The sequence below is a fragment of the Myotis brandtii genome, unplaced genomic scaffold (genome assembly GCF_000412655.1).
Source record: "Myotis brandtii unplaced genomic scaffold, ASM41265v1 scaffold176, whole genome shotgun sequence".
In the NCBI taxonomy this organism is placed as follows: domain Eukaryota; kingdom Metazoa; phylum Chordata; class Mammalia; order Chiroptera; family Vespertilionidae; genus Myotis; species Myotis brandtii.
The window spans coordinates 588896-616318 of NW_005356519.1; the positions used below are offsets into that span (position 1 = coordinate 588896).

Sequence of the window (27423 nt, forward strand, 5' to 3'; positions counted from 1 at the left end):
GCGGGGAACCTTGGCTTCCTCCATCACTGGAGCAAGCAAGCCTCATGTTCGCTTCAGCTGTGTGGCTGCCGGCCGCGCCATCTTGTGGCAGTTAATTTGCATATCTTGCTGATTAGCCAATGGGAAGGGTAGCAGCGTTACGGTTAATTACCATGTTTCTCTATTATTAGATAGGATTATCTGATATCATAAGGCAAATAACATTGTAAGGTAATATATGTCTATTGGGCCTCAAATTGTATGGGCTTATTTTTTAGGAAAAGAAATATTAAATAAGTAGCAAATAATCTTCAAAGATCTAATAGGTGATCCTCATAAGTTGATCTGGCTTAGTGGGTTGGTAAAAATGTTTTAAATAAAAATGTTATTTTGCTTATTGTTTCTCTATTGCCTTAGTGTATTGAGAAGGATTAGTCCTTTAGATATTTTTTTATTTTTGAACAATAATTAATAAAAGCAAAAAAATGCATCTGGTTTATTATTATTATTATTATTAATGTGCCCATAGAAGAAAACTGATTTTTTTTAAAGTGATGAAATCTACTAGATAGGTAGGTATCTTCTTATTATTACCAAGTATGTATTGAATACTTCCCATACACAAAGCTCTCTGATAGGCTTTAGAATGTGGAAGTCAAATTCTAAATGACTCAATCCTGCTGAAGTATGTTTGAAGTAATGTTTATATTTTTATTGCTTCAACAGAGAAGGGAAATATCCTAGCTGTTATTAAATAGGGATTATGAAGTGATAAATCAAAATAACTAACATCTATTTTTTTGAAACTTGAGGCTACATAGTATTATACTATTAAATGCTTAAAATCCCACTATAAGCCAATAATAACATTGGAAGGTATGAGGATTGCATAAGAAATGTGTACAGTAGTCCCCCTTTATCCATGGGGAATATGTTCTGCGACCCCCAGTGGATGCCTGAAACTATGACTATACCAACAGTAATTTATAAATTAGGCACAGCAAGAGATTAACAAAAATAACTAACAATAAAATAGAACAATTTATGATAATATACTCTAATAAAAGTTATGTGAATGTGGTCTCTCTCTCTATCACTAATAACTGATGGCTACTAAGTGACTAATGGGAGGGGCGAGTATACAGCATGGATATACTAGATAAAGGGGTGATACACAGCACAGTTAGAATGGAGCAGGACAATGCAGGATTTCATGGCTTTACTCAGAACAGCATGCAATTTAAAACTTATGAGTTGTTTATTTCTGGAATTTTCCATGTAATATTTTCCCACCATGGTTGACCTTGGGTGACTGGAATTGCAGAAAGCAAAACAACTGATAAGGATGGACTACTGTATTTCTGTCCATAAAAAGACTCCCTTGGAGAGTGGTTCAATATCTCTGAAACTATCTACTCAGAGCAATAAATTTATTCTCCAACTATAAGTTTTTGCAGTGTGGTTAATCTACTGGCTTAGTATTCTAAAATCAGCTGGATATCTGTGATACTGCTCTTCTAGTTACTATGCAGGCACTCCACTGTGATCTGTTCAATGTTTTCTGTCCTTTTCTTCCATCATCTAAACAGCAGTGTTTTTAGTAATGGAAATCAAGATTTAATAACTTTTTTTATCAGGTAATAACAATTCTTTAAATAAAAACTGAACTTTCTCATTAAATTTTACATTTATAAATATTTTGGGGGATACATTTTCAAGTAGACATGTACATTTTCAATTTTACTGTAGTCTTTGAAAAATATATTATTGATTTCAGAGAGGAAAGGAGAGAGAGAGAGAGAGAGAGAGAGAGAGAGAGAGAGAGAGAGAGAGAGAATCATCAATGATGAGAGAGAATCATAGATTGCTGCCTGCACGCCCCCTACTGGGGATTCAGCCTGCAACCCTGGCATGTGCCCTTGACCAGGAATCAAACATGGGACCTTTCAGTTCGCAGGCCGGCACTCTATCCATTGAGCCAAACCGGCTAGGGCTAATGTAGTCTGTAAAGGTATTATATACTTATCAGAAGTAATTTTGTTTGCAAGATGTTGGATCAATGCACAATTACAAAACTTTTAAATATAGACATTTTACTTCTTTGCAAAGTTTCTGTGTATTCCTGATATAGTAGGGAAATGCTAGATGGAGCATAGTGTTAAGAATTCTAGAACCTGGGTCTAGTTTCAGGGTTATCTCTTTTAAAAAAAAAATATTTTATTGGTTTTTTACAGAGAGGAAGGGAGAGGGACAGAGAGTTAGAAACATCGATGAGAGAGAAACATCGATCAGCTGCCTCCTGCACACCCCCACACCTCCTACTGGGAATGTGCCCACAACCAAGGTACATGCCCTTGACCGGAATCGAACCTGGAACCCTTCAGTCCGCAGGCCGACGCTCTATCCACTGAGCCAAACCAGTTAGAGCAGGGTTATCTCTTATTTAACTGAGAGGCCTTAGCATGGCATTTGACTTTTAAAAATATATTTCCTCATTCATGAAATAGAATGAATAATATTTGCTCTGCTGTTAGAGCTAACGAGAAGACAAAAGAAAACATTGAGTATTAAAATACTTTAAAAAATTTAAAGCAGTCTCAAAAATGATGCATGGGTCTGAATCATTGACTCTGGATCTTGGGACAGTACTTATGTATGTATGCATAACTGATGAAAAACAATAGACAAATCCTTATTTGGTTTGAGTTCTGATTATTTATATATAGAAGCGAAACATCACTCTTCAGAGAAGTTTGGCAAAGAACAGGGCATCGTGTTTTAGATTTTCTTTGAATGACATGAACAGAGCAAGGTCTATAACATTTAATTTGCTTTCTTGGAAAGGTAGCAGCTGAAAATTGGCTCTGTCAGGACTTTAACATGTGCTCTCAAGACATAATGGTATTGTAGATTTGGCATTACACACTTCCCGAAGTCCTTTTAATCTTCAAAGGTTTTATAAATGTCAACCAATTTGTCCCACTTTTGTTTCTTAATAACTGGTGTAAAAATCGTGTTCTTTAGGGTTCCAAGCGTGTTAATGAATAGTTGCCACAAATTCATTGTTTCAAAATTAATTTCATGTAGAATCATACACATTCTCCAACATAGGAGAGACATAAAAGTAAACGTAATTTATGAGGCCAAATTTAAATAGCACCATGCGATCTTTCACAAGGATGACCAAAGCTCTGATTTAAGATGACAAACATAATTATTGTACTGTGTGGGAACCCAGAAAAAGCATTCTGTGTATTATTGTTAGGATTTTGTACTGTTATGATTCCCCACATGGAATTTCCATTTTAAACATATGTGGATTAGAAATTGTACATAGCTAATGCTTTTCAGGGATGTCATTGAGAAAACTTGAATGTACAAAATAAATACAATAACAAATGTTCAAAAGGACATGGAATTTTATTAAAATGGTTATCAGGGTACATTTGAAACAGCCTGACATGTCTGCCTCTTCTTCTTCTCTAGGCTCCCTTACCGGCAATAACGGATCTTCCAGAGTTTTTTGTTGCTTCTTACAAATGGCCTGGATGGACTCATGGCCCATTGGATCAAAAAAATTGTGCTGCATCATGGGCTTTTTCCACTGCAAGTAATGAAGTCATTTTAATTAATTCCTTATAAATTCTCCCTTTGACTCTAGATCCTGGGACAGTAATTAAAAGGTTTTAAAATTTAGAATATTTAAATATTAATATTTGGTGAATTAAAATAAAATCTTATTCTTCAGAGAAAGCAGCCTGAACATTTTATAAAAATCCATTTTACTCTGAAAATTGGTCTGTAGGGTTTATCTTAAATAGAGTAAATCAAAAGAGCAACGAAGAAAAGTTGCCTATTTGTTTGTCCTTTGATTTAAGGATAGTAAGAGGAGTGTAAGGTTCCTTTTCATTCATAATATAATACTAATATATTTATATATATATGCATATCCTTATTTTAAAATTCTTTTTAAAATATTTTCAAAATATATTAAATTGGTAAACTAATTTGATATAAAGCAAGAACAGAATGAACTGATAGTGGATTGAATGAGTTTGATTTCATTTTAGATAAAAACAAATATATAGGTTCTGAGTCCAAAGTAATATAACTTGTCTTTTAATAAGAATATCTCTCAAATTAGTGTTGCTGATCATTCAAAAGTGTAACAATACATCTTTTGTGGTGAGTTTCCTATAAGCTCAGAAGTCCAGTAAATCAACACTCAAGTTAATGCCAAGATTTGGTGTCCAAATTATCCTCAAAGGAGTGTTTGCTGTACTCCAGCAATTAAATACACTAACATAATACTTATTGGCTGCTATCAAGAAACTATGTTCTAAGCTTTAAAGGTAATTCCAAAAGAGTACTCGAAAGCAGGCTAAGCACCGAGAGCATTGTGAAATAAGTACCTAGGCTCTTAGAGGAGCCAGCTCTGAAGAGGGGCATTCCTTAGGACAGGAAAGTGCTGATATTTTTGTGTGAATAACATTGCTTCATTGTGTAGGTATTAGCTAGTTTGTTCTAGAAATAATGCCAGTAGCCAAGGGCACCTCTGGAGCGGCTCCCTTTGTTTATGCTACTGCCTACTAGCTCCCTGGCTATCTGATGTTGGTCCTCACTGCAGTAGGGATCCACATGGGGATCTCTTTAAGCCCTGTTCTGGATGGATGGGAGAGATTTAATCAGATAAATCATTTGTCATTTTGTGTTCATGTGGTTAATGTAGTACACCTCCTAGGTGATATCTATACTTTAACTTTAGGTTAGATCAGTATTTCTGAAGATGTCTTAGGACAGATGTCGGTGATGAAATGCTGAGAGTAAACGTGCTCGGCTGATTCGGACAGTGTGTTTTGGGGTCCCTAGGTCACAGACCCACAGAAGGCCTGAGTACAGGACTAAGTCTGCATTTGTCCCCAAAACAATGGAGAGAGGGTTTTAACACATTCTGGATTTTAGAGGACACAGTTTTGTGTCCTGTGTGTTCCGCATGGAAAACCAGGCTGATGATATAATTTTTTTAATGTGTTAAGAAAAGAAAAGAAGAAACTAGGTTCTTGTGAAGATCTAGAAAACTAGGTTCTTGTGAAGATCTAGAAAATTCTATCAGAAAGTAGTAGTTAAAATGACAAATATTGTGTTTAAAAGAAGCTGTAAAATGGAATAAAGAAGACATTAAAATATTTACATATATAAATCAGTAGTTATTTAGTCAAATAAAATTCCAGCAAGATGTCAGAGGCTGAAGATGTGAAGGAGTTGGAAACGGTGGGGATAACACAAGTCAGAGCAAATTTAGAGACAGAATAAAATAAGTAGAGAAAATAATAGTGTGTGTCTCAAAGGTAAAGCCCAATAAAAGTCTTCAAACAGAGTGAAAAACAATTTGCTGAACTGAGTCATTCTTTAATCTTCTGACCTTTTCTAAGTATTTCTAGTGAATTTGGATGAAACCTTCACTGAGATTCAGAAATGTCTACATAAGAGCAACATATTGCATACCATCTGAATTTAAAATATTTGTCCTTTAGTTGAAATCTCCAGATTCATGGGGCTAGAAAGAATCTTATAGGTCAACTTTTTTAAGTCTTTGGTTTTATAAGAGGCACATATAGATAAAGTGATTCACCCAGAGCCAAAAGCCAAGCAAAAATTACCATTGAAGTCAAGTTTCTGACTCCTTGAATATTCTTTTCTCTACATTGTAAAGTATATTCTGAGCCAAAGATTTCAAAAAATTATATTGGATTCTGAACCCTTGTACTGAAAGTCAAAGCATCAAAGGATTTCTATTTTCTTTTATGAAGTAGGGAACTATTTTCTTGAGGATAGCAGAGAAGGTAGCATAATGTCATTTGTTCCTATGACATATATCCTAACACAATAATAGTTGGGAACACATATTGAGCAACTGAAATGTGCCAGCAATTTTACTATGGAGATGTACATATGCTGTAGTTACATAAAAGCCATGTATGTACAGAAATGCATATGTAAATGAATCATTTCAAAATAAATTATTTTTAGAATAATTCTAAGTTGGCATTTTGAAGGGTTTCAGTACCCAGACAGTTTTAATGAGCAGAAATGATAACGTTTTCTGAGAAAATTAGATGGTTAGAAGAAAGGCTATGGCTCTGCTGCCTTCTATTAAAAGTAAGAGATTAAACATCTAGACTGAGACTATACCAGGCAACAACAAACAATGTGTATCAAAATGGCATCCTCCCCAATTATTTTCATGATCTCATTACTCATATTAGTTTATCATGGTAGCATGATCAAAATGAAAACATGTATAGTTTTCTGGTACTGGTTGATTAGTTATGACTCTCTGTGTCTTATCATATATTACATCTGTCATTTAGTAGGTGGTCAATAAATATGTGTTGGGAAAAGGAATAAATTGATTAATGATGGCCAAGCTAGGAAATTATTTAAACAGAAGACTGTAAGTTTCTATAATAAAAGGCACATATATATGAATTCCACGTCTACTGAAATAAGATTAGGATCATGATTTTTAAGAATATTATAAGCATAAAAGTGTGCTGTGTAACTTTTAGATATTTTATCAGATAGAGTCATATTAGTCTGGATTAATTTAAGAATGGTCTTATAGGCAGTTAAACTAGATACCAGTTAAAAAACCCAGAAATTTGATTTATTCCACTATATCAGATTAACATAGATGAATTTCCAATTAATATTTCTATAATCAGTTTTTCTGATTTCCTTAGTTTAGTTACATTCATTTCAAAAAATATATAATTATCCATAACTATATTTAAGATACTGTTCTAGGTGCAGGGTATACAAATGTCAGTAACATACAGCCTTGGTCCACAAGGAGTTTCATTTGACAGATTTCTTAATGAAGAATTCAGAAGTATATAGAACATGCAAGAAACAAGGAACTAGAAAAGTCTTTGAAGTTGATAAGACAATGGGGCAATACCAAAATCACATAAAACTTATGGCTGAAATTATGACACTGAACTTATTGGAATACATAAATATATTAATACAATTTTGCCTTAATTTTAAATTACATAAATTTTAGAAGACTAGTTTAGTCTTCAAATTAAAAAGGGTATGTAAATTATTAGAAATTCCATGTGCCATTTGAATATTAATCAATATTTTATTTGAAACAGGTGTGGCTGCTGACCGAATAGCAATTCAGTCTAAGGGTCGATACACAGCCAATCTGTCTCCTCAGAATTTGATTTCTTGCTGTCCCAAGAATCGCCATGGATGCAACAGTGGAAGCATCGATAGGGCTTGGTGGTACCTGAGAAAACGTGGGTAAATAGCTGCCCAACATATATTTATAGGATTCTTATGAAGGCTACTTAAGGTTAGAATAAGAAAAAAAATTATAGTTCAAAAATTTTACCCAAAATTTACAAATATATATGCTACATCTATATAAATGTATGCTATATTTGGTATCTGCTGAGTTTATAAACTATTAGAAACAATTATTTGAAGAATGTATGCTTTCTAGCTAAATTAGTAGAAAGATTCAAATAAGCATTGCCTTCTTTGTTGCACTGAGCCAAATGGAGAGAGAGAGTAATTGATATCACTGACACATCTGTTGAACCTTTCAGTTACCCAGGTAGATGAATAGATGTCAGATAAATCAGGTTTAGAATCAGATGATTAAAATAAAGAAGTAATTTACAATTGCCTCTATTCATCAATATCATTAATTATCTCCATTACATTTGATGAAGAAAGATAGTTTGCATTTTTACTCTCATGTACCCTGATAACCTACTTTGAGAGCTCATCTACTTAAGAGCTGAATTATTTGGCTACGTAAACTGCAGGTGATATCTAGTAGTAGACATATGTACTGCTCACCTTTTTTTCCCTCATTCACTGAGTACTCTGGACCTGCTATACAACATATACAATATATGCTCTGAAAGAGTGGGGGTCAGATATTGATGAGTGGCAATAAATTTCTTTTAAAAATTTCTTTTCACATGTTTTGCCTAATAAGATAGTGCTTAGAATGGACTAATGGACTACTTGGGCTGATACCCTTCTGATGTATGAGTGCTTGTTTGGCTTCTGTTTTGTATTATAATAAAAATTACAGTCTTTAGGGGGTTAAAAATATAAATGATCATTGAGACCCAATTAAATCTCATTGTGTTAGTCTGCTTAGGTTAACATAACAAAATACCATAGACTGGGTATCTTAGACAATAAGCGTTAATTTCTCAGAGTTCTGGAGACTGAGAAGCCCAAGATCAAAGTCGAGCCAATTCAGTTTTTGGAGAGAGCCCTCCTCCTGGCTTACCTTCTCACTATGTTTTCAAAGGGCAGAGAGAGAGAGAGAGAGTTCTCCTGTCTGCTCCTCTTCTTATATAAACACTAATCCCATTATGAACCCCACTCTGTTTACCTCTTTTATAGCTGATTATATCTGGAAGGTCCCATCTCCAAATACCATCAAATGGGGGATTAGGGCTTTAATAGGTGAATTTGGGGGAACACAATTCAGTGGATTGCACTCATTATCCCATTTAATACAAGTTGTCTTTTTGAAGTGGTTAGGTTTTTAATGGCTTTGCTTTCATTACTCTCTTTGCCCAGATTTCCCTAATCTATTGAACACTATTGAATTTTCTTGAACTAACCGATTTATACTTATATGGCCAATTCAACATTGAATATCTATAAAACCAATTGTTTTATTTTTCTTACCATCTGCTTCTCTACTCAATGAATTATGTTAGATTTAGAGCCAAATAATTTGTACTTTTTTATGTTCAGTTTCAAAATTAGAGATGATTAAAATTGTTTTCTTTATCTTTTGTGTAATTCAGATAACTTTCTACTTTATTAACTTTAAAAATTATATTAGCATATACTATTTCTTCAAAGTATCATGAACCACAAATAATAGTTGAAGTCTTATGAGAAGTTATCTATAACTTAGTAAAAATACCCTTACATAAACATATACTTTATCAGACTACCCCATCTAATTATAATAAAATTTATTGTCTTTTTTACATTAAACTTGGCTCTTCTGCATTATAATTATAGATGCAGAATGAAGTAATTCCACTATTAATATCACCACAGATTTTATTGACAGTCACTTTTCATCCTTGGGAAATTCTATAATGTAGATAGAGTTATTTATTAAAGTGGATTGAAGCAAGATTTTTAAAAGTATAATGAAGAAAAAAGGGGGGCAGGGGAGAGTGTAATGTCAGTGAACTGCTCTTTTAGAATCAGTCAACATTTTGAAAGTTACACATGTAAGCATCAGAATGTTTAATTCAGTAAAGTTGCACATAGATAGGGTGTTATGGCATTTTCCTAAGTATTACGTTTACTTCTTTGCTTGTTCCTAATAGACTGGTATCCCATGCATGCTATCCGCTTTTCAAGGACCAAAATGCTACCAATAATGCCTGTGCCATGGCAAGTAGGTCTGATGGGCGGGGAAAACGGCATGCCACAAAGCCATGTCCCAACAACATTGAGAAATCTAATAGGATCTACCAATGTTCTCCTCCATACCGAGTCTCTTCTAATGTAAGTCTGAATGTCAAGAATTAACAGTGGTTTACTTGCTCAAAAAATATATATAACTCTACTGCTATTAAAGCTATTTAAAAACTATTTAAACCTATACATTTTAAGATAATGTTATGTTTTCAGGTATAATTTCTGATATTCTTAAGGTGACCATTAAAAATTTCCAGTTTGGGTATGATTTCTGATCTTTATAATGTGAGCAGTGTAGATGATTGACTTACATTTAAAAATGCCCATGGAAATAGAGTTTTTAAATTATGTTTTAATTACTTAATATACGTGACAAGCAAAAACTAAATTAAACCTTCATTACTGACTTTTTATTTATGGTCGTAGCTCATTTTATCAATCCTTTGCCTTACTCCACAAAATAATTAAAGTAGACATAGCTGGATTCTAGTTATCATGATAAAAGCACTGGCAAATTTTATTCTATTGTATCAGTGTTCTCCAGACCTTCTCACTTGCAGAATATCTCACCTTCACTGTCTTTCAGTTACCTGTGAAATACAGTCCAATATTCTTACCACGGCATACAGGCTTTCATGATTTGGTTCTGACCTGCTGTTTTTACAGCCTTTTGTCTGGCCAGCATCTACCCCTCCACCCACTCATACTGCTCCTGATATAAGGTCTACTGTCTGCTTCCTAGATACACCATGCTCTTTTATGCTTCTCTACTTAGCCAAGTGGTTATTCCTCTTACTCAAATGGTTTTCCCACCTATTTCTATCTGGTAAAATCCCACATACTAGGTATGTGTCAAGGTCCAGGTCAAAACTTAACCTTCTCTGTGCGGTTTTCTTGACTCCTGGGTAGGATTAATTTCCCTTTCTTGTTTGCATCTATGGCACTTTGAGCTTGTCTCTGTAACAGAACTTATCATTTATGTTGCTGTCTGTCTCATCTACCAAAATGTAAATGCACTGAGGATAGATTCAGGGTCAATATTTGTTTCTATCCTGGGTTTCGGTGCTATGTGCTCTGTGATATTTGTGAATAGATCAACGGATGAATGAATAACCTGGCTCTTTACTGGGGGCTGCATTACACAGTGGGTAGCAAGATTTGTATGTTAAATCTGCACTGAGGAACTCCACTGAACATGCATCTGGAATCGCTCCTGCGATCAAAAGAATGGAAATAGCATTAAAAGCCAATGATTAAACATGGTTTTAACTTAATTTTTGTGACCATAAAAAATAATTATTTTCTCTCTATTCCAACATTATTGTCAGTGTTACAGCCAATTCAATAAATGGGTGCATGTTGTTTTTAGCAACTTTATCAATGGGGCATCTCACATGTGAGTATTTCAAAGCCTGATTAATGGCAGGTGGTCAAGGCACATTGGATTGTATAACTCCTAGATTGATTGTACAACACCTGACATTATATACCAGACAATGGGGTTAGAATGCTCTGATAACAATAACAATGCTCATTGATAATTCTCCTTCTAGGAAACTGAAATAATGAAAGAAATCATACACAACGGACCAGTTCAAGGTATGCTTGGATGAAATATGGCTGTGTGTTATTTATTCCTTTAATAAAGAACATTACAGTTTAGCTCATGCAAAAAGAGCTTAATAAAAGGAAGAAAATTTTTACTTTTAGTGTGTTCATAATGGTTCATCAGTTCTAAGGTCAGGGCAATCATGGGAAATATGCTCATATAATAACTTCATTAGTTGTCATTTTATTTAAAAAATAGATGCATCCATAAATTTAATTCTTAAATATTAATGACACATTTGATGAAAGTCTGATAAATCTTTCCAACATGATTATGAACCAAGCAGACAGTCAAACATAAAATGCTAAGTGATGGGGCTCACTTAATTGTTCAGTCCTATTTAAAATTCATACATAGTGTTAGAAATTTTCTCACCTTCAGCTTAAATGGGTCAGGAAATGGATTTAAAAAATCAAGGTTTAGCAGTAGAAATAAAGTAGATACACTTATTTTTCTATAAACTCAAAACAAATCAAATAAGCCAGTAGGATTTTGTGTTTTATAAAAGGCTTTCTATTTTGATCAATTTGTGTTACAGATAGTAAGCAGTAAATAAAATTATTGTACATTGACTTTGGTTTTAAGATATCATCTCTGATACATAGTTTCTCTGCGTACCTATTGAGTTTTATTTTTCGCCAATGGCATAGCTAAAGATACATTCACAGTGTATATTCTCTGTAATAAATTGCTTTGAAAGGCATGAAGAACATATCTAGTGAGATCTGAAGTGGAAATATAGGTTGTGAACAATAAAAGGCCCAAAATATATTATCAATGTACTGGGATGAACCAAATACATTAAACCAAAGCTTAAATTTAAAATATTTGATATACACCTAAGGAACTGTTGGCCAGTTCTTGTTTTTGTTAATGGTGACCTGATTAGTATTGATTCAATATCTAGCAGGCACCATGGATTTTAAAATTATGTTGGAGTAATTTGTATTGATTGTTATCACCACTTACTACTTATTGAGAAACTGAAGCTTACACTAAACATATCCTGGGACATGTTTTAGTTTTTAAAATCCTTGGCTCTTAAGCAAAACCTGAAACAAATGAACAGAAAAAATTTCTTTCTTTACAATTGTCATTTTTGTTGGCTCTTCTAAGAGAAGGGCAATACATGTATAATTTAAATATATTAAGTAAGTGGAGTTTGTGTGACAAATTTGAAGAGCAGGGGCATTTGAAATCAAGGATGAATTTAAAAATAAAACTTTGACATTGGCTACTTAAATGACCTTAGGCAAGTTACTTAACCATCTCTGAATCTTCAGATCTAGTTACCGTTATAAGTTCTCTCTCTATGTCAAAAAAAAAATTGGGATCATAATTATTTAAAACAGAACACCTTAGGTTTCTTGTATGGTCATACAGTTAAATGTTCATGAATTTCACACAACAAATCAAAAGTAAAGAGGTAAAATTTCAAAATAATAAAATTGAAAGGCAAAGTATTCAACCCCCATTGAACAAATGTTTGTTGAGAAGCTATCTCCTACCAACCTGAGCTGGGAGTGAAACACAGAGCACAGTGAAGGTGAGCTTCATCCTGCCCTCAAGCATGTGATAATTCTGCATAAGTTTGCTGCAGGTTCAAAATGAAATCGTACTACAGTAGCTTATAGAGTTAGATGTTTGTGGGTTCATCAAATCTGTTTTGGTGTCAGAAATGGAAGAGAGGAGCTGCCTTCATGTTCATTTTGATGGCTTTCTTTAGTTGGCAGTGTTTTTTCTGCAATGAAGAATATTTTATTCATGATGGTTAACAGAGTTTGGAAAAGCTACAGAAGCTAATCCTATATCCTATATAATAAAAACCTAATATGCTAAGTGTTCAACCTTTCAACCAGTCGCTATGATGTGCACTGACCACCAGGGGGCAGATGCTCTGACTGGTAGGTTAGCTTGCTGCTGGGGTCTGGCCGATTGAGACTAGGCAACAAGATGAGGACACCCCCTGGAGCCCTCCCACAGTCCCTTCCCAGCTGGCCAATCTCCCACGGTCCCTCCCCGGCCTCTAAAATATTTCTTCTAATTAATTTCCTTCCAATGTGCACAAATCCGTGCACTGGGCCTCTAGTGGTTCTATAAAAAAGGAAAAAAGTTTACAATATCTTTCCATTTTTATAAATGCTGATTGACTCATCTTGCTATAGATGCAAAGTGATGTCTACCCATTGTTGCATTTCCCCCAGTCTCAATAAAACAGGATATGAAAGGCAACAGAATGCTGACTAAATAACACTGTGTGCATTTTTCTACAATATGTAGAATGAAAAATAAGTTTAGGTTATGGAAATAGAACAAAAGCAAAGATCTGCATAGAGCACAGTTATATAAATTCTTAAAAACTTACGGGAATGTGTTTTAAAGTCGATAAAGAAAATTTAACCTCTTTTGAGAATATTTGAACGTCATCAGAAAAGGCATGGAACATTAAAAATAAAATAAAAATGGAACATTAAAAAGTGATATTTGACCTTGGAATAGAAGCTTCATGTTAGTAGCTATCAAATGCCTATGTTATGTAAAATGCATGTCAAACTAAGATAGACAAGCAGGGTACACAGTTATGAAGGGGCTTACCAATCTTCCCCAACTAAAAATATTTTCAGTTCACATCTTCTGGAAGTTTAAAGTCTTCATTCTGAATTTCCCAAGCCCTTCAACAAAGCCCACAATACAGAAAAGAAGTAATCTAGGTGAGGAAATGAAGGAGAGCTTTATAAAGCATAAGCTCTCACTTTCTAAAGAATACAACATTGGCTCAGCTCTCCAGCGCTGGGAGGCTGGGATCTTGTCAGAATATTCTTTTGCCAAGGGTTTGCTTTCTATTCAAGCTCACCAAGGAAAGATTTGTATTTATTTCTAAGGATTAAGGGCAATTACTTTAAGCCCGGTTTGCTAGGCTCACCCTATGCTGCTAGCTTAATTAGAGTTGTAAGAGGCTTGTGGTGAAGCATAAGGTTAATGGAGAAATCGCAAATCACTAGCCAAGTGCCGAGGTCCTTCACTGCAAAGACTCAATTCCTCGTAATAGTGCCTCTGTCAATTAAGAATACCTGGTGTTTTAAAGGTATAATGTGAATTTAAGTAACACTCAAACAGCTAAAAGTTGTTCTTAGAAGAAGAAAATATTGCAGCCACATGTAAGTGAAATCATAGGGCACTTGTCTTTCGCTGACTGGCTTATTTCACTTCGCATAATATTCTCCAGATAAACTAACAAACAAAATAGAAACAGACTCATAGATACAGAGAACAGACTGACTACTGTCTGAGGGGAGGCGGGGAGGGTTGCCTGGTGAAAAAGGTGAAGGGATTAAGCAAAAAAAACAAAATGAGCAAACAAACAAAAAAACCAAACTCATGGACAGTCCACAGAATGGTGATACCAGAAGGAAAGGGGGTTGGGGGGAGGCAAATTAGGATAAAAGGAGGATAAATGGTGATGGAGGGAGACTTGAATTGGCTTGGTGAACACACAGTACAATATACAGATGATATATTATGGAATTGTGCACCTGAAACCTATATAATTTTATTAACCAATGTCATCCCAATAAGTTCAACAATAACAAAAAAATATATTGCAACCAATTAAATTAAGCAGGAATCAAAATTAGCCTGTATTACAAGATCGCTTCTTAAATTCTATTCCTGGCAATTTACCCATTGGTTGTTTTGTGAGAATTTCTGGAGGTTTATAAAGTTAATGTTTTTAACTGTGTCATTTTTTCCTATTGGGTTTTATTTTAGCCATAATGCAAGTCCATGAGGATTTCTTCCATTATAAGTCGGGGATATATAGACATGTGACCAGTACAAATGAAGAATCAGAAAAATATCGAAAGTTTCGGACACATGCAGTCAAACTCACCGGGTAAGGCAATTCTTAAAAATCTTTATTTAACGCTTTTTAAAAAAAAAAACTAAAAGAAAGTGTTTGTAGTGCATTTTGGTACCAAAATTCTGCTTTGTATTGAGAGAGTCTGATATAAATTAAAAATTATCTAAGCCTTAATAATCCTTAGTTATTATTTTAAAATTCAGTGAAAAGGTAACTTAAAATTCTGTTAAAAAATAAAATGTCCATTTCCTGTCTCTAACTTATTAGCAATGTGTCTTAAGAATCTGTTCCAAGAGCAAGGGAGATATATTATTGCAAGTCTGTTCTCATAATGTCTCACTCCAATTCAAATGAAATGCTACTGATAAGATTTTGGGAATTGTTTTGTTTCCATCCCAAACCCTCACTTTTCTCATCTGATTGAACCCACACATAAGCAACCTCTGCTACAACCAAATCATTACTTTCTCCTTACTGATCTTTGATACTCTCTGAGTCAATTCCAAGGTGTGTAGAACAGTTATCCTCTATGATGTCTCTTTAAACATCATACCTCCCTTATTTGAAATACTCTGGTATTTCCACTATAAAATTACATTTTATTGAATGTAAGAAACTACTGATTATGGCTTTTCTTAATTTCATGGATGTGAAAATATGTGCATCTTAGAATTGAAATACATTTCAAGTTAATGTAGAATAGGTAATTTCACTATTCAGTGATAACATGGCTCAAGAATTTGGAGTAATTTTATATGTCTCCTAATTATATAGCTATAGAGAAAGATGGCTAGATAAATCACTAGATGTATTTAACAGGAAAATGAGATACTAAAGTATTTAAAATTTTATGACAACAAAAAGTTTGCTAAATTTTTCATCAGCAGTATATAAGAATACCAATTTTTCAATATTCTTTTAATCACTGGGTATATTACTTTTACTTTAAGTCATATTAAATTCCCCCAAAATCATTATTAACAGGTGGTGAAATCATATCATGTAAGTCTCCCTCTCTCTCTCTTTCTCTCTCTCTCTCTCTCTCTCTCTCTCTCTCTCTCCTCCTGAAAAGTTAGAGAGACAAACAAAAAATAGAAAGATAATATGGGATAGTGGCATTTTAAAATACTAATATTCAGATTTATTTTACTTGAATTTAAGACAAGAGATGCTAGTTTCTAAAAGAACATTTTATTCTAAGAGAAAATTATAGTAAAAAATAGTGGTTGGAGTAATAATCCATTTTTAAGTTCATATTTCAATATCAGATTATATTGATTTATTAACAGACAAGATGAAGAAATTCCTCATTCTTCCACTTTTTCTACCTCTCCTCCTCTCATATACCTTATATGTGTTAGTAATATTATTTTTACATATCAAAGTATTACAAAATTTGCATTCTTCTCTTAAACCATAATATACATAGTTTATAATTTCTTATATATTAATAAAGTCAATGATAAGCAAATACTGATGCTGGCTTTTCTGTTCTTGAATTTAATTTTCATTATTTATTTTATTTTTAATCAAGACAGGCTCTTATGCCTGTGGTACCTAATTTCTTTCGCATTTGTGAAAGTATTTGTTTTATTTTTATTCAGGAATAACTTTAATAAGTATAAAATCCTGGGATTTTAGAACCTTTAAAACTTTATAAATAGTGCTCCAGAGTTTCTGGCATTGAGTTTTCCTGCAGAAAAATCTCTGGCCATCCAGATGTTTTGTCTCCTTATAAGTGACATAATCTTTTCTACTCAAATACATATATTAATCTTTCTTTTTTCTTGAATTAGCTTTATTCACTTTTTTTAAAAAAGTACATATTATACATATGCTGGATCTTCTATATCTGCTTTAATATTTTAATAATACTTATAATTCTTTATTATTTCATTGTATATGATTTTCTCTACTCGGTCCCATCTATCTCTGAATATTTATTGTAGTATTTGGCATTCATTCTCCAAAGGGCTTTTGCCTCTGAAATGTTTTTTCATTTTTTCTCTTCCCTTTCTTTTGGTTGTCTTTTAAGGTCTTCTTTGAGTCTATGTCTGACTTCTCCAGTTTCCCTGAATAGTACCTTTTGAGCTGTATAGTATTCATGTGTCTTTTGCCTGACTTTAAAACAAAACAAAACACTTTTACCCTAGTACAGTGGTTCTCAACCTTCCTAATGCCACAACCCTTTAATACAGTTCCTCTTGTTGTGGTGACCCCCAACCATAAAATTATTTTCGTTGCTACTTCATAACTGTAATTTTGCTACTGTTATGAATTGTAATGTAAATATCTGATATGCAGGATGTATTTTCATTGTTATAAATTGAACATAATTAAAGCATAGTGATTAATCACAAAAACAATATGTATTATATATGTGTTTTCCAATGGTCTTAGGCGACCCCTGTGAAAGGGTCGTTCGACCCTAAAGAGGTCACGACCCACAGGTTGGCGACCCACAGGTTGAGAACCGCTGCCCTAGTGGGTTTTGCTCAGTGGATAGAGCATTGGCCTGGGGACCTAAGGGCCCCAGGTTCGATTTTGGTCAAGGGCATGTACCTAGGTTGCAGGCTTCTGGTCTGGGCATGTGCAGGAGGCAACCAATTGAAGTGTTTCTCTCACATCGATATTTCTCTCTGTCTTTCCCTTTCTCTTCCATTCTCTCTAAAAATCAATAGAAAAATATCCTCCAATGAGGATTAAAAAACATAAAAAGAAATTTAATCTCTAATCTATGCATTTTACTCTCTATCACTTCCTCCTTCCAGTCCACTCCCTCTACTACTTTGACCTCAGCTGTCCTTCAGTCACATACTTACTTTCAATAAATTATTCCATTCAATCTGACCACCACTTAACTGTCTCTCTTCTGCTTTATGGCCACTCCCTTTGTTATTTAGTTAAAAATCTGTGGCGATTCATTATAATCACTTACACACGCCCTGGACTCCTTTGCCCTTGCCTGATTCATCATATTGGCTTAGCAAAATCTCAAATCTGGTTAAATTAAAATCAGCCTGTTTCGTACCTGTAGTTATGCATCTGAACACAGCCAGAAAAAGTAATAAGTGTGCTGGTTTCACTTTTATTTATAACCACAAATTTCAAGTAGTTACTTAATACTGCTAGGCAATTATATTCTGGATTTTTATTCTGTTTACTGTCCCATTCCAGGTGATTATCTCAAAACCTTTTCTTTTGACTTGAGTCCCCAATACCTCTACCCCCATGCTTTTAGTTGATAATCTTGAATCCTATTTCACCAAAATAAATTAAAGCCATCAGAAATAACTCCAAGTATCATTCATACCACCTCTCAGCATGCACTCTCTCATATTCTTCCTTCTACTTGTTACATACGTGAAGCACCATGCTCCTACCTAAATCTCTCTTTCTGTAGTGTGGACACCAACCTTCTTCACTATTTAAGAATGTGCAGAAGCAATTTCCCTTTCTCTACTTTATAATCAACCTTTTCTACCAACATACATGCATGCCATTATATCTCAGATATTATGATGATAAAAACTTTCCCTTGACTCTGCTTCTCCACACTCCATTCATGGTCTTTTCTTACAGCAAACTCCTCGCATGATTTGTCTGTCCTTACTTTCTTCAATGTTTTTCCACCCATTTTTTTTAAACCTCTCCAAACACTTTTCTTTCCCTGCTCCTGTTCATAAAAATATTTATTTCAAGGATATTAATGACCTCTACATTGCGATAGTCATCGGTCAGAATGCACACCTGCCCATCATTTCCTGCTGTTTTTTCTTTTCTGTCTGTGACTTTTCAGTGTTCTTTGCTAGTTTTTTCCCCTCCCTGTACTTGTATACTTCTTAATGTTAGAGTGTCCATACTCACTTTTAGGTCTTTTCTCCCTTCTATTCTCACTCATTCTCTGATGAACTCATCAGTCTCTGAGCTCATCTCGGCTTTGAGAACCATCTAAGCCTGACACAAACTGGATTTACTAGTATATCTCCCGCCTAGATCTCTCTCCTGAACTCTAGACTTATGCATTCCATGGCCTTCTTGACATCCCCATGTAGGTACCTAATAAATGAATCAAATTCAGCACTTCCAAACTCAGCTCCTGATTCCTGCCTTTACACCTGCTAAACAACACCAACTTTCTCCATCTTAGTTGATGACAACATCCTTCCATATGCTCTGGCTGAAAACCTGAAAATTATCCTTAAAATTCCTTTCCTTGAAACTCACTTTCAATGTGTGAGAAACTGTTATTTCAACTTATATCCAGAATCTAACCATTTTTTACTGTTCAAACTACCACAACTCTTGCCTGACCTACCATTACCCAATATTTTGTACAAGGACTACTTAAGTAGCTTCTAACTGGTCTTCCTTCATTTATATTTGCCCTCAATAGTCTATTCCCAACAGAGAAACGAGAGTGTTACTTTTATAACACTAGTCAGATCTTGTTACTTCTTAACTCAGAACCATGCACTACTTCCCCAGTTCCATGGGAGCAAAACCCAAAGTCTTTACAATGGCCTACAGAGGCCTGCATGGTCTGAGGACTCCCCCACCTGCCTGCCTGCACCCTCAGCAATTTTCTGATCTCAATTTCTGTTCATCTGTGCCTGTTCTTCCTGCTTTAGTTCCTTTAATGTTTCAGGAACCCACACATCTGGGTCTTTCTCTGTGGTTAAAATGGTCTTTCAGACATCTGATTTCTTAGTTTCTGTGCTTTCATTGAGTATTTATTCAGATCTAATCTGTTCAGTGTAGCTACCCTGACTGTCTTATTTAATACTGCTAACTAGCCTCTCTTCCAGCATGTCTGATCCCTCTTACATGATCTATTAATTTTTATAACAATTATTGCTTTCTAACACATGCTTAATTTATTAGCCTTGTAGTATGTTAATAGGATATTGTCTTTTCTCCCTATTAGATTGAAGCTCCATGAGAGCAGGCATCTGTAATATTCACTGATGTAGCCACACCACCTAATACAATGCTGATCTATAAAATACTTACCGCTTTCTCTAGTCAAAGAATAAACTTTTTAGCACATGTTCTATGCTAGTTCTCATTTGGTACTCTTCTTTAAATGGGTCAGCTTTTTGGTGAAAAATAGAGTAAGCAGAAGTTGGAGGAGAGAGCTGAAGCACTCCTCAGCTTTGATTGAAGTGTGCAATTCTTGGACCCATTCTGGCCAAACCAACTCTTCCCTTCGTGCATAGCCTGGAGCATTTGGTGGGACTCATAATACAGCCCTTGCAGGTATCTTTGCTGTCATGTGCGATTCTTTGCCTTTCTTCTCTGCTTCACCTTGCTTTATCTTTCGACCATTGCCCCTGGATGGTTGGCCAGGACTCTGGCAGTCTAGTGGGCTTCCAGTGTGATTTCTTCCTCAGCAGAACTCCGATGGGTTGTATGGGAACAGACCGACATAGTTTGCTGTGTGCCTGCTATTGGCCCTCATTAGGGGATATTCCTGGACTGTCTTATATACTTTTAAGGGCAAACTTCTCCTATTCAGGTTGGAGATAGAGGGAAAGGATTTTACTGTTGTTTCTCAGCATCTACTCTTGCTTTGGTAGAGAACAAACTGTATTTTTCTGTTATTCCTTAGTTGTTATTTGGGATTACAGCTTTTTGCTTGGTTCACTAATGATAGAAAGTATTGAGGTTTTACATTTGGTTTTTTATTTTTGAAATTCTTTTTTTAATATATTTTATTGATTTTTTACAGAGAGGAAGAGAGAGGGATAGAGAGTTAGAAACATCAATGCGAGAGAAACATCGATCAGCTGCCTCCTGTACATGTCCTACTGGGGATGTGTCCGCAACCAAGGTACATGCCCTTGACCAGAATCGAACCTGGGACCTTTCAGTCTGCAGGCTGATGCTCTATCCACTGAGCCAAACAGGTTAGGGTTATTTCTTAAATTTTTAATTGTTTAGTTACTTTTCAGGAAGATGAATGGAATAAATATGCCTTTATGCTGCCACTGTAACTGGAAATTCATCTCTTTTTTATTTTCCTTCACTTTGAAAGTCCAATTCCTTCTAAACCTCTCCTTCTTATGTATATTTCATGATCAGTTTTTGTCTTCTCTAGTGATGTCCTTGATTGGAAATTTTTTTCCACCACATTCTTGATGATTGAAATAATTTTTGCTATCATTCAGAGAGAACACTGAAAATGCCAACATTGATGTGGAGTCTTTCTTTCTTCATTTATTAGAACTGATCATTTATCATCTCTATCACCTACTTAGCCATGCTGGTTGTGTTACCTTCAGTCTACTCCTAAATTTGTTCATGCTGGCGTTGTACAAGATATGGATATGTTTACATTTAATCACTCTGACACCATCTGTTTTCCATGTTCAATGTGTCAGTTGCAGTAGTGTGCTCGTTTTTATAAACATTTAGAAAATTGAGACCTTTATAAATATATATCACATGTGTGACAATTAACAAGGCTAATTCTGACAAATTACTCTTGGAGCACATGTTTATTTTTCAGAAATATTTTAGGTCCCCTGGGCATTGTCAGGTGCCCTGGAGAAGTAGATTTTAATTCATTTCTTCATTAGTAATTCCTGATTTGGTAATTACTACATGCAGAAAATTAATGCATCAGTGAATTAGAGAGTAATCAAATAGCCCAAGTAAGTTAATGTTTCTTATCAGAGAGCTGAATGTACTCCTGTCAAGTACCTTACAAATTTATTGCAATACATACATTCTATTTGCTGCTCTTTCTGTAGAAAACAACGCTGTTAGACTGCACTTACTTGAACAAATGAATTTAAAGTTCTATCACATGCCAAGCACTGGGAAATAGAAGGAGGATAACTACATAGTCCTACTCTTAAGGACTTTAGGGAATGAGGCAGACACATTCACAACTGACATCAGCATAAGGTAATACATGCTATATATTCCCATATATATAAAGGACAGGATTGTGATAGGTAGATAACAACTTATAAAAACAAAGATTTCTTTGCTCCTAGTAAATAATTTTATTTTAGTCCTCCCTCTTCTCCTTCTAAAACCTCTGTTTATCCCCATTATGGATACTAGACTTATAAAAGCATTTAATTGAATAACAAATGTCATATTATGAGACTGGCATTATTTTACACAACAATAATAAGGAAATATTACCCATTAAACTAAGAAACTCCATTGATTTTTAGATGGTTCTCAATTTTAGAGATATTAAAATATCCAGAAAAAAAGTATATTGAAATAAAAACAATATGGTTGGTATTAGAGATATTTATCCCGGTCATTGTTCTCTATACTATGGTTCTATTCCATAAGTATCTCTCTCCATATCTATTACAGTTTATCCAGTGTCCCTGTTCAGAAAGGGTTCTGAGCTTTTTAAAATCCTTAAGTCAGAAGTTGAGAATGTAGTGCATTAATGCCATTTACTTTTTGCATATGATTTTAATATGCAAATCATATGAATAAAAAGTCTTGAATAAAAAAATCTATCAGGTATAAATTTTGGAAACTTGTCCAGTCAGTGTGACTCTGGTTGAGTGTCGACATTTGAACCAGGAGATCACTGTTCGATTCCTGGTCAGGGTACATGTGGACTTGATCCCCACTGAGGGGCATGGAGGAGGCAGCTAATCAATAATTCTGTCTCATCATCAATGTTGCTATCTCTCTATCCCTCTCCTTCCCTCTCTGAAATCAATAAAAATATATTTTTAAAAAAATTTAGACAATTAAACTAAATAATTGGGGTAAACATTGAATTTTCTTCATATTGTTACCCCTGCTTATGGGACAGAATTTTACTGATGATATAGTCAAAAGAGAATAATAAAATAATTTCAGAACATATTTTTCCATTGTTTAATAATATTTTATGTGAAAGTTTATTTATTTAACAAGTTTTCATAGAGTACCTATAAGTGCCAGGTGCTGTTTTAGGTACCGGAGATGTATCAGTGAACAAAATAGACACAGATCCTGGTCCTCATTAAACTTATATTCTACTAATTGATGCATAGCTGCACAATTAAAATTGTGTTATATAAAGGACCCGAGCTTGGGTGCTAATTTTTGTGTCTGTGCCCCATGTCAATAATATCAACTTTTTCACATTACATAAATATTGTGTAGTGACTCAGACAGAAGACAGACTGTTGTGAAATGGAAGCTAAAAGGAAAGCAAACATGAAAAGAATCCAGGAAGAACCAATTACAAAATAACAAAGATGTTTTTCAAATACATAATGAATGATAGAAAATGCCAGTTTTTAAAATTAAATTGAACACCCCCAAAATACATTTTAAAATGCTGCAAAATTATAGAAATTAAACAAGTTTCCAATAAGTGACTGTGAAGACATCTGCTTTAGTGAATCATCCAAAAATCAAGGAAGAGATTTCTGTAAACCTTGGTGCATATCTATCATGATGACTTAAATTTGGGCACAGATAGAATGATTTCTAAGTTTGTTTTTTTCTGTGTTTTCAACAAAAATAGAACTCATGTTGTTCCTAGAGCTGTGGTAATAAGCAATGTGTGAAAAATAAAACAATAGTCCTTGACTTCACAATGCAACTAGATATCAAACAAAAACACATAAAAAATGTAAAGTTATTATACATTTTACAAAAGCAGGGTTGAAAGTGGTAAGAGGGTATACAATACTTGATCTAGACTTTAGAATCTGAGAAATGTCCCTGAGGAAGAAAGTCTGAGCTGAGATTTATGGGTTGTTTAAGAACAGGCAAAGGGAACAGCTTGCGTAAAAAAAAACAACCTATGGTCAGAAGGATACAAAACATTGTATGAACACAGTGCTATGATTGCTGAACCTCAGCTGGCAGGGACTTGTCGGCCATTTTACAGAATTCAGTGAAGCATGTTCCGCATTTAGTTAAGCATTTTAAGAGCAAAGGGAAGTCACTGAAGTTATTTATTTTTCTTTTTTCAATATATCTTTATTGATTTTAGAGAGGAAGGGAGAAGGAGAGAGAAATAGAAACATCAGTGATGAGAGAGAATCAGTGATCAGTTGCTTTCTGCCTGATTGGGGATTGAGCCTGCAACTTAGGCATATACCCTGACTGGGAATCTAACTGTGACCTCCTAGGTCAATGCTCAACCACTGAGCCACCGCAGCCAGGCTCACTGAAGTTTTTTTAAATAGAAAGGTGGCATGATCTTTCTTTGTATTATTTTGAAAGATTGTTTTACTATAAAAATGTTATGTAAAAAGGCAAATTGTAGTACCTAAGTAAAAGATAACAGTCTAGACTTGGTAAGATGGTGGGAGAGTTGGGGAGACATGAATGGATCAAAATTATTGAAGGAGAAAAGGTGGCAGACATGATTGATGTGGATTTGGAATAGAGCATGGACAATGAGACGGGAAAGTTCAATATTGGGCGTGATGATTTTTGAGGTGTCTTAAGACATAAGATTGCAGATAAGTGTCAGAGAAGACAGATATACTGACCTCAAGGTCATAAGAGATAAGTGTTGAAGATGGATAGGACTGAGCAGAGTGAGAAAAACAGAAAGATTGATTGAGACTAAGCCATGAAAAAAAATCCAATATTTAAAGACTGGCTAAAAAAACGATGAGTCTACAAAAAGAGAGAAGAGGCCAGGAGATTTTACTTTAAAAGTTGCTATTGTAAGATTTTTCAGAAAGCCAGAAGGATTGGAGATTGGTCTTAGAGAGAGACTGTCAACTCTATTCTATCAGGAGAAAAGGCAGAGAGGACAAGTTTCAATGAATCTGTTTTAACATTTAAGATAGTGGTAAGTTGAGGAAAAGTCCTACCAGATACCTTCATTTTTTATCTCCAGATAGTAGAAGGTAAGGTTATCTGTAGAGGGAAAAGATGGTAGGAGGGATGCATTATCAGAAATTAGAGGAGAATAGAGATGGTTTGCAATGGTTCTCTAGATGTTTAGGAGAGAGAGCTGCCCAGAGGAACCCAAAGAGATTGCCATGCATTGCTAATGCTACCCTTCCGCCCTCTTGTGTGTTGTAGTCAGTTGCTTGTGTGTACACAAAGAGCATTGGGTAGTTGAATTTACCCAATTGAGTTTTCCAGATGGGTGCAATGAAGAGTCAGAAAAACAAAAGGTTTAGGATATGAATATTAATGTAAGTATTGCTGAATGACAGAAAGCTTTAATAAGAGTGATGAAAAGAGGATTGATGGATTTGGAGAAAAATCATTGGAGTAGAGGCTGTGCTAATTCTAATCTCAGTGATTTTATGATTCTCTAATTTATTTTTACCTTTCAGATTTTTTTATTGAGAAAATATTAATCATGTAATAATGATATTATGTGAACTGATATTTTAAATATTATAAATACAGTGTTATAGAACCATAATTTTATTATATTAACAACTGATTTTCTACTTTATAGTCATAATTATATTAACAACTATATAGCTTAATTATATTAACAACTAATTTTCTACTTTATAGTCATAAATCTTTGATATTCATCTACCTATCTATACCTATGTAAAGGTACTGTCCTCTAGGCGAATATAAAAATAATGCTTCAGAGTTAAATTTCTAATACATTTTTCCTATATTTTCTATACATTACCATAAGTATCAAGGATTCCAGGAGCACAAATTCTTATGTATTGCTATTGACAAAGCTTTATTGGGGTCACCACTTGTATTTTCTCGTTCATCTTTATTCCCCCCTCTTTCTTTCTGAATAACCACTGAATGTTAAGCCTGAGTTTTCATGCTATGTTAAGTTTAACCCCTGGCAAATTGATCAATTCCAAGCAGATGTTTTAATTAGAGGTTTTGAATGCACGACAAGGTCTAAGACAGTTTAATAAACATTTCAACTACACTTATTTAGAAAATGAAAATAAATGTGTGATAATTGGTATAAGTAATACAAAAACATTTAATTTGGGTCTTGGGAGATGTTTCAACTGCACAATGTTTAGCTTTTTCTTTTTGGGGGGTGATGTGGGTGCCCTGGTTTGAGTAGCTGCTATAACAGATAGATACAAAATAATTAATACTTCAAATATATTAATAGAAGTTTATTTCTTGTTTACATAATAGTTCAAGTTGGGTGATTCTAGTTTTAGGGTAGTTCTTCTTCATATGGTTTCAGGGACCGCAAACTCTTTCTACTTTGTTGATCTGCCACCTCTTAGGATTACATATTGTGACCTCATTCAGCCTATTGAAAATGAAGAGGATCATGAGGAGGGTTTCTTTTAATGTAGTGCTTTTATTTTTATTTTTAAAATATATTTTTTTATTGATTCAGAGAGGAAGGCAGAGGCAGAGAGAGATAGAAACATCAATGATGGGAGAGAATCACTGGCTGGCTGTCTCCTGCACGCCCCCCACTGGGGATTGAGGCTGTAACCCAGGCATGTGCCCTTGACTCCAATTGAAGCCAGGACCCTTGCTCTATTCATTGAGCCAAACCAGCTCGGGCAAGGAAGAGGGTTTCTTACACTCAATTCTTTTAAAGCCTTCACTCAGAAATGGTTCTTCTCACTCCATTCACATTCCTTTGGCTAGAACCCATTCACATGGCTCTGGCCCAGTTGCAAAGGTGACAGGGAAATGTAAACGATTTGGCAAGAACATTTTAATTTAATATCAGAACAAACAGAGCTAAATAGTGGGGTAGAATGTCAAATTTGCATATATTTTAAAGGAAAAGAACCAAAGACTCAAATTTGTGAAGTGCTGGCTTGGTTGACATCTCCCAGGCCCTCTGTGATTGTGTGTTCCGCTTTTAGAGAAATTTTGTGAATTACTGCTCTATGAGATTGATTAAATTAATAAATATATTTTGTAATAACTAACATCCATAGACACTGAGGTAGCACTACAGTCCTCATATTTACGAGGTAAAATCCTATCTAATAAAAGAGAAACATGGTAATTAGACGTATGGCCGCTACCCTTCCCATTGGCTAATCAGGGCGATATGCAAATTAACTGCCAGCCAAGATGTGGGCCGGCAGGCATGCACTGAAGCGAACAGGGAGGCTTGCTTGTTCCAGTGACGGCTGACTGCAACGTTCCCCGCCTGACTTGCTGGCCTCTCAGCTGCAAATCTAAGCAACTATGTTGCAAATATAGAAGCTAAAAAAACCCCAGAAACCTGCTTTAGTCAGCCGGGCTTCAGCCAGCCGGACCGCAACATTGTATCAAATACAGAAGGTAAACAAAGGCCAGAAACCTGCTTTCAGCAGCCAAGCCTCAGAGCTAAAGCTGGCCCAAAATAAAAAAAAAATAAAAAAGGGAAAAAAAGGAGCGGTTGGGAGCTTCAGTCACCCGCCAGCCTGAAAACGGCCCTCAGCCCCTCACCCAGACTGGCCAGGCACCCCAGTGGGGACCCCCACCCTGATCCAGGACACCCTTCAGGGCAAACCAGCCGGCCCCCACCCATGCACCAGGCCTCTATTCTATATAGTAAAAGGGTAATATGCCTCCCAGCACCAGGATCAGC

General features: G+C 34.9%; 1 protein-coding gene across 2 annotated transcripts in view; it reads left to right on the plus strand.

The window, feature by feature from the left end:
• TINAG (tubulointerstitial nephritis antigen) overlaps window positions 1-27423 on the plus strand; it is a 78704-nt gene that overhangs the window by 31401 nt on the left and 19880 nt on the right. For both annotated transcript variants that reach the window (XM_005863297.2, XM_014537288.1), the window contains exons 5-9: window positions 3466-3589; window positions 7140-7290; window positions 9369-9549; window positions 11016-11061; window positions 14840-14963. In XM_005863297.2, the coding sequence (XP_005863359.1) occupies window positions 3466-3589; window positions 7140-7290; window positions 9369-9549; window positions 11016-11061; window positions 14840-14963 (626 nt within the window). The remainder of the gene's footprint in view (window positions 1-3465; window positions 3590-7139; window positions 7291-9368; window positions 9550-11015; window positions 11062-14839; window positions 14964-27423) is intronic.